This window comes from Aspergillus heteromorphus, assembly GCF_003184545.1.
Source record: "Aspergillus heteromorphus CBS 117.55 chromosome Unknown BO70scaffold_1, whole genome shotgun sequence".
NCBI classification, from domain to species: Eukaryota; Fungi; Ascomycota; class Eurotiomycetes; order Eurotiales; family Aspergillaceae; genus Aspergillus; species Aspergillus heteromorphus.
The window spans coordinates 2,212,411-2,224,647 of NW_020290406.1; the positions used below are offsets into that span (position 1 = coordinate 2,212,411).

The following is a 12,237-nucleotide window of genomic DNA, read 5'->3' on the forward strand; positions in this document are numbered from 1 at the left end:
CATCCAAAGCGGGTATAGTTGAAAATTGCCTTTTTGGGAAGTGCCCGCAACTTCATCTTCCAACGTCTCCCCTCTTCCATACTCCTCTTTAAACAAAATTTCTCTGCTCCTCCAGATGGAAGCAATTCTCTAGTGCTATGCAGCTCTCAGGGAATTATTCTCGGTGATTTGGCATAATATATTGAATCCTGACACCTTCGTGGCCACGCCCACAGAGCAAGAGGTTTTCTGATCCCCTAGATCCCGTTATATCTGCTAAAAGGCTCCGGCTCCAAGATCTGAATCTAAATATGCAGGGCTTTTCTGTTAAATATAATCATGATGTATTGATTGGCCTGAGTGTTGCATTCAAGTCTCGACTTCCCTCTTCGCCCATTTTGCCACGAGCATACAGAAAGCTTGTATCCCATGCCACACCATACTTGTCTGACTAGGCCAATGCTCTAGTTGGGTTATTAATGGATTTTATTCCCGCCCAACTCGGCCTTGTTAATGGCTAAACAGCATCCAAGACTGATGCTCTCGTTTCTCCGCCGAAATATAAAAATGCCCGAGCCTGTCAGCGAGCAACAATGAAAGTACAATTCGGCAAAGAATTGGAGAACCAGCCGACCAACCGACTCCGTGATTGTCATGATGTGACATACTCCATTACGTACTCCCATTGCAAGCCACATCAGCATCTGCAATTACTGCCGGGATGTCCACAGCCAAACGATGCCATCCCATTCGCACTGCCATCTTGCGTGTATTGTTCACCAGCCAAAACCGAGGCCAAGCCCGCCAAATCCCCGATGCGGTGCACATGGCTCGTCATCGGGATCTGGAAATGTACTGGAGACGTGAGAAACCCCGGCTCTGAGCGGCATTCACTGGCGTTGCTGCTGAGCCCGACTTCGTCCTGGTTGGTTGCCGCCCTGCAAGCAGGGTTGGCCGCCGGAGCACTCTACATGCAATACGGCGCAACCCCACAAGTATTGCAGTATCGGCTACCTTATCACCTCGATTTCGCAAAGCTTGTGCATTCCACCACATCGAGCATGAGACTGTTTCTCAAACGGTGGCGCTTGGTAGATGCCTGTGCTCGGGCGATGAAGTACGCTACTGGCAGCAGCGAGGGGGATAAAGCAAACCGCGCAAGTCTCCACCAGCCCGATATATTGCTTGTCTGACAGATACCACGCCATTGGCCCTCCACCCTTCTAATCAGCGCTAGCTTCTGAGGTTTATGCCCGTATGATCATCCTCTCGGCGATATATTTAGCCTTTGAGCGCAGGTAGCAGCACGGCCTTTCCTGGAGACGGCGTCTGCTTACCTGTCCATGCATATATATATAAAGACCCCGTCGTCCAACAGGCAGAGGAACGGCATCCTGGATTTGGATTTGTTCTGGTTTTGTTGCAGAGAGATGCCGGTCTGCGTGACTAAGCCTGTCCCGGCACACCCGTTCCTTCCCGATCGGTCTGCCGGCACTCCCCTCTTTCCTCTCCAGCTAACAAGGCTCTTGCTACTCTCCTCAATCACCTCCACCTACTGATCCTGCTCTCTCATCAGTTGAAGTCCACCTGGCGACACTAGCTTCCCAGCCCTTCAAACTTCATGCCTGCCAGAATGCTTTTGACCGACTGACCATAGTATGCGACAATGGTTCGAGGTGAGGCCAACCCCAATCAAGAGCCGTCGTCGTGCAGGTTCTACTGAATCGGCTCTTACAAAGACGCGGCCGGGATGTGTCGGATAAGATTACCCCTCAATGTCATCGATCACGAGCCCGGTGTACGATGACTCTCCTTACATGCTCCGTTATTGGCAAACTTATCTCGAATGAATTCGACTCTATCATGCAAAGAGCACACGGGTGTTACGAGACGGCCGAAATATTCCAAATGCGACCAGGAAGAGAAAGGATATAAGTGAAATATCGAAACAAGCGGGAACGGAGAGCTTATTAGGGGATGATCCAAAAGCCAGCAGAGAAAATATGGAAAGAAAGGAAACACGAAGGGAAAACAGGTCCCACCAGGCGCCAAATGATAAACAAAACCATACCACACAACGCCTAGGATGACAGGCCACTGACATTGAGAAAATTACACAGGCTCACGCACGCATCCTTCAAGGACTTTTCAGTCTTCCATTCAAGTTCCTCGTGCGATCTGGTGGCCACGGCGACACAAGAGCCAACGTCTCCAGCGCGGCGACCGGCAGCCTTACTAGGAATGGGCTTGGAAGACACCGTCTCCATGGTGCTAACCACCTCCATCACGGAGTGGCCCCGACCCGTTCCCAGGTTAAAGGTCCGGAAGTTTTCCACCAACTTCCCACCGTTGGCGGTGTTCAGTGCAGCAATATGTCCACGCGCGAGATCGGTGACGTGGATGAAATCTCGCACGGCGGTGCCGTCTTCAGTGTCCCAGTCCGTTCCAAACATCTGCAGTTCTTCATACTGCCCGATCATGACTTTGACGACGACGGGGAGGAGGTTTGTCGGCGTCTGCCTAGGGTCCTCTCCCAAGAGTCCGGACTCGTCACATCCTATAGGGTTGAAATACCGTAGAGCTACAATGGTCCACTCCGGATCGGAGGCCGCCAGGTCCGCTAATATCGCTTCGCAGATCCATTTTGTGCGCCCATAGGGGTTCGTAATGCCTGTGCACCCAGGCTTGACGGCCCTCTCCAGTCCATCCTGGTCCCTCAAGACCTCCTCCTTGTGGACACAGAGCTCTTCCTTCAGGGGCTGACCCGACGTGGCCAAGGTCCCGTACACGGTGGCAGACGAGGAGAAGATGAACGTCTTGATGCCAAAGTCTCCCAGCGTGGTGGCAAAGTCGATCAGACCACTAACATTATTCGCGTAGTACTTCAGCGGGTTCCGGATGCTCTCCTCGACGGCCTTATAGGCCGCAAAATGAATGACGCCGGCAATCTTGGACTTGGGGGTTCCCCATCGGGACTGGATCTGATACTGGTCGAGCAGGCCCCGCAGAGCCACAGTATCCCGGAAGTCATGGGCGTGCAGATGCAATGAGGGCATGCATGTGCCCTGCTGCTCGTGGTGCTGGGCCGCCAGTTGTTTGATGCGGTCAAAGACGCCCTGGAAGGAGTTGCTGAGGTTGTCGATCACAATTACATTATAATTGGCCTTAAGTAGCTCCAATGTTGTGTGACTTCCGATGAACCCAAGACCCCCTGTAACGAGAATGTACTGATCGAGGGGAAAGTTGCGCAGCAACTCTTCAAGGTTGCCATCAAACAAGACGGATGATTGCGTCGCGGGCGTATCCACGCAACCGGGGGAACAAGGCTCCACGGGCGAGCTGGCATCGGACTGGCGAGGGCTCTCCATAATTGGTAGCTTCAGGGTGTGAGGCACAGTGGATGGCGAGACAGACGAAGAGCGTTCTTTGCTCCAGCACAACGGCAAGACCAAGGAAACGGAGGACTTTATTCGAAAGGGTATAACGACTGCAGGTGACTCCGAATGGGATACCCGAGGAACAGGAGTGCACAAATCTTATATTTGCTCGAAACGAGAGACAGGCACTACCACTTTTTCGCCGATGTAACCGCAGTCCTGGGTTTCTTGACCGGCCCCAAACTGGCGTCGCCGCGTATCTGGCCGGCTAGGTCAGGCGAAGATATCGTGATCGTGATTCGAGACTTGGCTTATTTACAACGAACCATGGCCATCCGAAGCGAATAGACTCAGGGTAAAACGAAGATGACGAGGAAAAAGAAAATATATTGAAGGTGGGAATCCAACGGGAAAGAAAGAATTAAAAAAAAATAAACCCGGAATATTAATCATAAAAGAGGGATTAAAAAAAAAAAAAAAAAAAAAAAAAAGAGGGAGAGGAAGAGAGGATCCAGGGTTAGGGAAAGGGAAAGGGAAAAAGAAACGAGGGAAAGATAAAGGGAAAAAGCAAATATAACGACCTAATGTTGTCAGCGGTTGCTCTGGGATAAAAACAGGGCCTAGAAGGCTTACTGGGCCCTCCTCGCCAGCAGATTTGCCTCCGTTGGGGGCAGCTCGTCAGGGCAGTAGTAAGGTACGTATGGAACGAACGCTGGACGCCTCCACCAGAGCTGCAGGATGTACAATTGGGACGCGGAAAGCAAAAAGCGCTTTAGGCCAGGGAAAAAATGCATTGCTCCCCCAGCTAATCCGAGAATCCGAGACCTGATGCATGGTCGAAACCCTGCCCCGCTCTATTTTGGGCGCGCGGCACCCTTTCATTGACAAAATTGCCATTTGCCATTTGCCAATTGCCAATGACTGAATGCCTGGTTCCCTACAACCCTCCAACCTACTCTATCGGGGTTTCCAAGTTCCAGCGCCGGGGTTGTCTGGAGGGCTGAGGGCTACTTAATTGTTAGTCTGCCAGCACCGGCTCTAGCTCGCCTCCACTATGGCCAGAAGAAACCCACTGGCTAGCCCGGTTCGCCCGCTATTCGACGCGCACGGTTTCAATCACATCTTCGCAGGCCCATCAGGATGGGGCAAGGCAAACACGTGAGGGAGGACCGGCGTTGTCTGCGCAGCCGGCGCTCTCGACTTGTCGCGGTTGCCCTGGTACTTGTTGCCCTTCTTGCCATCGTGATCCCCCCAGCGGTTGTGTTGACTTTGCACAACAATTCCACCATGGGTCCCAAAGCCTCGGTCTTCGTGCCTCTCTATGTGTATCCGGCTCCAGGGGCGTGGGAGCCATTGGAAAAGGTGTATGTTGTTCCGATTTGCTCCTCCTCCTCCTCCTCTTCCTCCTCCTCCTCCACACCCCCCCCCTCCCCTCCAACCACACATTGTGTGGTTCTCCATGCCTACGCCCTATGTCAGCCACCGGGCGTGCCGTGGCCTGATACACCCGTAACCCTCATGTACTATGGAAGGCACAGCTGAACGACGCAGGGTCTCTGCTCATCGGAACGTCAACTTCACCGTGGTGATCAACCCTGGTAGTGGCCCTGGGCCCAACGCCTTGCCTGACGCCAATTACACCCGAGAAATACCCAAGCTGGCGTCATATGGCAATGTCCGACTCCTGGGATATGTCGCTACCACGTACGCGCAGCGCAACATCTCGCTGGTGCGGCGGGACATCGAGACCTACGCAGCATGGCCGACCAACGGTTCCAACCCCGACCTTGCGGTTCGGGGCATATTCTTCGACGAGACTCCCCAGCAATACGACGACAGTACCTTGGCATATCTCCAGGAGCTGACTGCTCTCGTGAAGACGACCTCGGGCCTGGGTCCGGACCACTTTGTACGTGCTGCGCTTGTTGTTTTCGGTTTCCCGTATTTTCATTACCAGGGGTCCCGCCGGGTAATTTACCGGATTACCAATTTTTCGGCAGCGCCTCCCCCCCTCCTCCCCCTTCGATGCCATGCATGCATGGTTCCTTTCGTTTGCTTTTTCCGCCCATGCACCACCCAATTACCCTGGCGACCACTTGATTGATTTTCTCTCATTTATTTATTTCCTATCCGAGGCGGACCGGATTTATCTTTTGGATCGTCCGGATAGATCTCCCAGATGATGTATGGGGCGATTGAGATCACGGCTAATCAGAAACCCAGGTTGTCCATAACCCCGGCGTGATTCCTGATTCTCGCTACCTGCCGACGGCTGATTCGACCGTCGTGTTCGAGGCGACCTACGATACGTTCCTGGAGCGCCAGGGGGCTAGGCTCTTTGAGAATATCCCGAACAGCACCCGCAGTCAGCTCTGCGCGGTGCTCCACTCCGTGCCGGACAGTGTGGACGGCCACCAGTTCCGGGACCTGGTGAAGCAAATGCGTAAGGTAGCAGATGAGATTTTCATCACTCACCTGAGCACGGATTACTATGCAAGTTTTGGGGGACAGTGGCAGGAGTTTGTGGATCTAATGGCGAAATCATGAGGCTAGCTTGCCTGCTTCCGGAGACATGGGGGGGGGTTGAGGTTGAGGTTGAGGATGGGGAGAGGAGAGGAGGGGAGAGGAGGGGGGAGTGCACTGTTTTGGTATATATTAATGACGTATATGATAGTATTATCAACAACCCATTCTAGGCGATAGTTAGCTGCCTTACTGTACGTACTTCCGACTTTCAATCCCGGCCAGGGTGACTACTACTGTAAGAGTCCCGACTAGCTGGATCCGGAAGCACGCCTAGGAAGGAAGGTGAGTAAGTAGTACTCCAGGGCAATTGATTTACATTTCCTACCTAAGGTCCTACCTACCTACTCCGTATCTAACTACCTACCTGCCTATCTCAGGTAGGTAGGGCAATTCGCCATCCACGATTCCCACGGACGTGGAGGAGGGGAAGATCGGGAAGAGACAAAGAAACCATCCCTAGATATGCTAATATGGTTAACAACTGCGAAGTACAGGCTAAATTGATTGATTCCGCTAGCTCTGCTGGTTCGTGTTCTTGTTGGGAGTACCTAGTGCCTATTTCTCATGTATCGTATTGCTTCATACGACCTACATCATCATCATCATCATCTTCTTCTTCTTCATGGACCCCAGCCATCCGTTCAGGTACCGCAAACCACAGATACCAGTACTGTGTATACATTGCATTTGCATACATTTCATACACAGATACACAGATACATGCATACATACCTTACATACATATATACATAAAATACAAAAGGTACACCCCCCCCCCCCCCCACCCCCGTACCACAGATGTAAGGTGCCCGCCCTCCCTGGTAAAGCAATAGTACCTACCTTAGTAGGTAAGGTAGTAAGTAGATCGTAAGTGGTAATTTTCACTTCCCCTTCCCTCCCACTCCATGGCAAGGGCTGGGCTGGGCTGGGCAAGCCGTACCGATCCGTACCCCGATACTCCCTCCCCTAGATCAAGTGCACGACCGCACGGATAATCCATCTCATCCAGAAGGAACCTAAGTGGGTATCTATCCACTTTTGCTCCCCTCCCCACTCCGCTCGCATCCGCACCCACGCTAATTTTATCATTTTTACTAGGCTGGTCGCGAAAAGTCTGAGATTTAGGTTGGTTGATGGCAGTTGTCTAGTCTGGTCTAGATATTTCGGGTCTGTATGTCTATCACTGACTGGAAGGGTTTGGTTTGGTTTGGTTAGGGTGGGGGGGGGGTCATTGGAATCAGCAGACTACAGTAGGTACAGAATACAGACTACAGGTCGCACCAGGATGGATTTGGGTTGGGATTTGGGGAGTGGGGAGCGGTGGTGAGGTGGTGAGGTGTCTTGTGTTGTGGTCCGCATGGATAAGGTAAGGTAGGTAGGTACCTATTACCTAGTTACTTGCTATGAGCAGTACGTAAGTATCTACCTACTGTAGTAGAGGCAGGTAGGTAGGTAGGTAGGTAGGTAGGCACTTCGTCTGAATGCATATACTAATTATATTCATATGTATAAGGTGGTTGGTTGGTTGGTTGGTTGGCAAGGAGGGAATTGAAATCTGGTTCGGTGGGGATCGCGGTACCACGACATACCACCTACCTGTAGCCACCTACGTAAGTACTAAGTCCCTGAAATGAAACGGGGTACTCCGAGAACACCCAGACTAGACAGACAGTATAAGTAAATAGTTAGGGTAGTAGGTAGGCATGTACCGGACCGGGTGGGATACGATACGACGGGGCCCGATCCATGGAAGTAGGAAATGCATTTACCTATATAGGTAGCACCTTAATATATCGTAGACACTTAGACGGGGTGTAATGATCTAAGCATGAGGTAACTAACTATGTGATTACGAGGGGGGTCAAGAGTTACTCACTCATCGCTTGGCGTAGTATGGGTAGTTATGTTAAGGTATGCGTGTGGACTAATGTACATTGTACCTGGTCAATTGCATGGGTTGGGTGATTCAGGCAGGGGGATGGAGTGCGTTGATTAGTAACTAAACTACCTCAGATATTTATCTAGACTTATCGATACTAGATAGATACTCTTGTACTCACTGGTACTGTACTAGAAAGTCTAGGACAAGGCTGGCCGGCGGAGCTGACCTGATTGGCCGGGTTATTCTGAGACCTGCATATGAACAACAGCATCGACATACAGATATGTACATGAAGCATCGATGAACGGGACTCGTCGGGGCTTAGAATCCGATGCTGATCTATTGACAGCGCAGAGCGCATTCACTTCGTTGATGCAAGACTGCAGGTGGACATTGCATCTAAGTTGTACAGAGTCGTTCGTATACCTAGTATACCTATCTTCCATCTTCCTTGTTGACATTCTAGCGGGTGATGTACAGGACAGGGCAGAGTTCCACAGCTGGCTGGTTCAACATCCCACTCATATACTCCGTCCAGGGCAATCATCCCTGAAGACGTGACACGGGTAGGTGTACTCCGTCAGTCGTTGATAAATCCACACCATCTCACCCCATTTCATCCATTTGGGGGGGAAGGTGGTGCAGCCTGTACCCTGCAAGGTGGATGTACGGCGTACATACATATGTACGACTAGGATCACCTCACGCTGGCTGGGGCGCACAGAAAAGTTCCGGTCGGAGGGGTCTAGACGGGGGTTCCCGGTCAGACATACATACATACATGGGGGGAAACGGGGCAAGGGCAAGTAGGGAGGGAGGGATGGGATTCCGTACTTAAGTAAGATTGTTATTTATAGAGCGTTTGTGGCGGCGGCCGGGCAATAAGCTTACAGTTACTCATGGCGCGCGGATTTCGATACCGTTGATGGACAGCAGAGCTTATATCGAGCGCACTCTGTCTCAAGCCTTACCTGGCCGGAAATATCTCCGGAAGAATGGACAGGGGGCGATGCGGAGAGAGTTCCATCAGATCGATGCTATACAATATGACTCAGGTTGCATTCGGAGTTATTTCTTCAAGGCCCGACGCCGTTCTCCTGATGGAATGGATGGGTTGTACACTTGGCTCGAGGCCATTCACTGCGATCGCCTCGGAGTAGATCGAGGGGGGTAGGACGGGACGGGGGGGGGCCTTACAAGATGAAGATGCAATTGCTCTTCGCGGTGTGCGACTCGAAGTTGGGGGGGATTGAGAAGCCAGGGACTGCGTGTCGGGCTATCAATCAATCTATCTATCGAGTGTCAACCGGGCTAAGCTTGATCGCCTGTCAGCCTAATTTAAGCTGAGTGTCGATCGCCGTCGATGGGTGACTAAGGCGCACGGCTAACTAGTTATCAAATGACCTCAATCAACTTCATGACGACAGAGCATTCATTCATCATATGTCGTTAACCATGAAATCCGGGGAATTCAGCATCTCCTCTTCTTCTTCTGCTGCTGCTTCTTCTTCTTTATAGAAAGCTCATTCGGGTGACAGACTCATCCATGTCTCTCACGCGACCGTCTCCGGCCCAGCCGTGCCATCCCCGACCGTCTCGGGGAAATATATATCTATCAGACTGGGGATTGTATCTGGCAAGGCGATCATCCGACGAGAGTAGAGTCCAATATTTTCTGCGACATAGGTCATGGCCTGGGAGATTACAGGATCAGCAGATCAGATGAGGGAGGGTCATACTGAGCCTGCGACAGTTGATAGATAGTTCATAGTAGTAGTAGTAGTGGAGTAGTGGAGGGGTCGGCTGCAAAACGTATACCCGAGCGGATATCTAGAGGCTCCATCGATTTAGCAGTTGGCCCAACACACAGTGCACCGGGTGAGACCTGCGAGTCAGATCCATCTACCTCAAACCCATAGACAGTATAGCGGACTGTCATATAGTTAAGCATAGATTAGAGCGACATGGTCAATGCAATGGTAATTAATCTCAGTGCCTGTCTAGACATTTAGAAAGTACCTATCTAAAGTCTAGGTACGGAGTACGGGGTAGATAGACTACACTCGATCAACCAGCGCCCTTACTCGCTTGCCTACTCCCTCGATCGGTACGGAGTCCGTCTGTTTCCCCCGGCTAGGCTGGATCCCACCACGAACGGCCAGCACTGCAGCCTGCCGTCTCACTCTGGCGCATCGCATCTGCCCACTGTCCAGTGTCCATCCATCGACCAGACCCCGACCAGACCCGACCAGACCAGCCCAATCAGTAAGGTGAGAGAATTTGGAATCAGCCCTCGCTTCGACACCAGCACATTGAAAGGTGCGTGCGTGCGTGCGTGCTTGCTTTTTGCTTTTTCTGTTTCTTTTCCTGTCCGGACTGGATGAAGGAAAGAGAGAGAGAGAGAGAGAGAGAGAGAGAGAGAGAGAGAGAGAGAGACTAAAGACGGCGAACCATGCAGAGGAGGGAATGAGCTCCGACGCGAACCCCATCCCATCCCTCTAGCAAGATTGGGCTGAGTATTATCTTCTTAGTGCCGTCAAAAACATGGAAGTCCACGCCCCTGACCAGTCAGAAGGCTGGCGCGAAACCGACGGTTCCTGGCCCAGCAGCGCCGCCCCCCACCGGATCCGGCGATCTTTGGCCCGAATTGGGCGGCCGGGCGGCGGGGGTGGGTGGGAAAATCGACGTGGGACGGTGTGGGCTGGGCTGGGCTGGGCGGGCGGGTGGTCCAAGTCCGGTTCAGGCACAGGAACAGGAAAAGAAGGGGGAAACTTCAGGAACGGTCGGCGGCGGTTCGGCGGATCCAACTCCAAAAAAAAAAAAAAAAAAAAAGGCAAAGACGGAAACTCGGAGGGAAAAAAATCATGGTGTGTCAAAGTTTATCTCTTCGTCGGATCTGCAGGTGAGAACTCACTACTACTAGTAAAACTAGTACTGGACCTGAGAAGGATTTTGTTGTTGTGGTGGTGGGATTGCTGGGATTGGCGCTGTCACTGTGCGCTTACTCTGCTCTAGTTAGTAGTAGGCTGGCTCCGGAGGCCGGGTAACTTTTTACGTTATACTATAATTACCTTACGTTATACTATACTCACCTTACATTATATGTCATACCGTACAGACATATAAGGGAGATACTTATTTCGGTATATACGGCATTGATGCGTACGGTGGGGCAAAGCATCATGCGGCTTTTGTGTAACTACACCTGCGAGGGTCAATGGAAGTCAATGTGACTTTTGAGAAGGCGACTCCGACAATAGTTGGTACAGATACGAGGCTGGCGGGATGGGATCGCTCGCGCCCATACGAGTTTCCCTCTATAGGAGATTATGAAGAGGTACGAAGACTTCTTCGGGGTATATACACCGTCCCCTGGACAACGGACGTGTGTACCTGCAGTGGAGGGATGTGGTATGTACTTACCACATACAGGGACTAGGTACGGCAATGATGGCATTGAAAATTACCATACCAGCCCGTCATGACGTCTCGACGAAACCGACCATAATGACCGCAAACAGCATTACCGGATAATACTTGGCAGACAGTACGGAGTACTAAAGCAAGTGATAGCAGAGCGCAAACAGACATCCCGTCTCGATCGTGGACACCCAAAGGCCCTTAGTCTCTAGTCTGTCTCTCTAGTCGCTATCCACAGGTCAGATTGGGCGTTCGAGGCCAGTACCCTAACTAGCGCATATCAGATTCATAATCTTAATCTGGAAGGAGGATACACAAAAGCGAGCTAAGTACTAGTATCTAGCGGCAACGACAGAGGCCCCCGTTCGATGTATGTATGTACTATATGTAGGTTGTCTATCTCTGCTTCTCTGGTTCCGGTGGAGTTCATCCGTGACGAGCAATGGAGCATGCTCTCTTTCTACGTAAGTCTGGTTCTGGTTCTCGATCCGGATCGAGTACCTCACTAAACGCAAATCTCAGCCGGCGGGCCTGATTTCTGGAACCGCTCAACCATGGATGGCCTCGGTACCGGTACACCACTGGCAGAACGCGGGATCGCAGGTCTGTCCATTGTCAAGAGCCAATTGCTTATAAATAGCGGCGCACGTTCCAATTTGTCATGGCTATTCGGTCGGTGTCGCTGTCGTCGATCCCGTGGCGTGGTTGGTGAGATTCCCTGCCCTCGAACCATGGATGGCACCGTCGTTTGATCTCCATGCGAGAGGAAATCCAATGGAGGGAAGGATCTCGGGGAAGTCTCGGGGGCTCGTTCTTGCTTCTCTGTCCCCTGTGTGGTCTTGTTTCAGTAGGTGCGTTTGGCCGGTGCGTGGTGCCATTCGACGGCGGATATGGACGTCCAGTCCTGGTTTTTGAGGGATTGGATCAGGGAAGGAGGCATAGCGCGCATTAGTCCCGATATGACATGATCGAGTTCGTGCTACGACGACCTGCCTGAGACATTCTGAGACGAGAGCATATTGGTGGGACTCGACCGAGCTGGGGGTCCGGGAG

General features: G+C 51.8%; 3 protein-coding genes across 3 annotated transcripts; 1 reads left to right on the forward strand and 2 right to left on the reverse strand.

Annotated features, from left to right (window-relative positions):
• Positions 1-824: 824 nt before the first annotated feature.
• Positions 825-1,333, reverse strand: BO70DRAFT_357837 (uncharacterized protein; the record flags this gene model as incomplete). The annotated part of the gene is made up of 1 exon (XM_025542133.1): positions 825-1,333. A coding segment is annotated over exon 1 (193 nt), but the record flags the coding sequence as incomplete, so codon positions are not given.
• Positions 1,334-1,994: 661 nt separating this feature from the next.
• BO70DRAFT_357839 (NAD-dependent epimerase/dehydratase family protein) lies at positions 1,995-3,584 on the reverse strand. Its single transcript, XM_025542134.1, has one exon. The coding sequence runs from the start codon at positions 3,345-3,347 to the stop codon at positions 2,061-2,063; it is 1,287 nt and encodes a 428-aa protein (XP_025404439.1). The 5' UTR covers positions 3,348-3,584; the 3' UTR covers positions 1,995-2,060.
• An 805-nt stretch (positions 3,585-4,389) lies between these two features.
• Positions 4,390-5,924, forward strand: BO70DRAFT_357840 (spherulation-specific family 4 protein). The gene is made up of 3 exons (XM_025542135.1): positions 4,390-4,720; positions 4,908-5,265; positions 5,580-5,924. Exons 1-3 carry the CDS (start codon positions 4,497-4,499, stop codon positions 5,901-5,903), a joined length of 906 nt encoding a protein of 301 aa, XP_025404440.1. The 5' UTR covers positions 4,390-4,496; the 3' UTR covers positions 5,904-5,924.
• The last annotated feature ends 6,313 nt before the right edge of the window (positions 5,925-12,237 follow it).

What these genes read in the sequence shown, in the direction of transcription:
- BO70DRAFT_357839 (XM_025542134.1), bottom strand. Translation starts at nt 3,347, where the DNA reads ATGGAGAGCCCTCGCCAGTCCGATGCCAGCTCGCCCGTGGAGCCTTGT.
- BO70DRAFT_357840 (XM_025542135.1), top strand. Translation starts at nt 4,497, where the DNA reads ATGGGGCAAGGCAAACACGTGAGGGAGGACCGGCGTTGTCTGCGCAGC. An exon ending in TGGGAGCCATTGGAAAAGGT is followed by an intron (nt 4,721 to 4,907) that starts GTATGTTGTTCC and finishes TGAACGACGCAG; the next exon opens with GGTCTCTGCTCATCGGAACG. An exon ending in GCCTGGGTCCGGACCACTTT is followed by an intron (nt 5,266 to 5,579) that starts GTACGTGCTGCG and finishes TCAGAAACCCAG; the next exon opens with GTTGTCCATAACCCCGGCGT.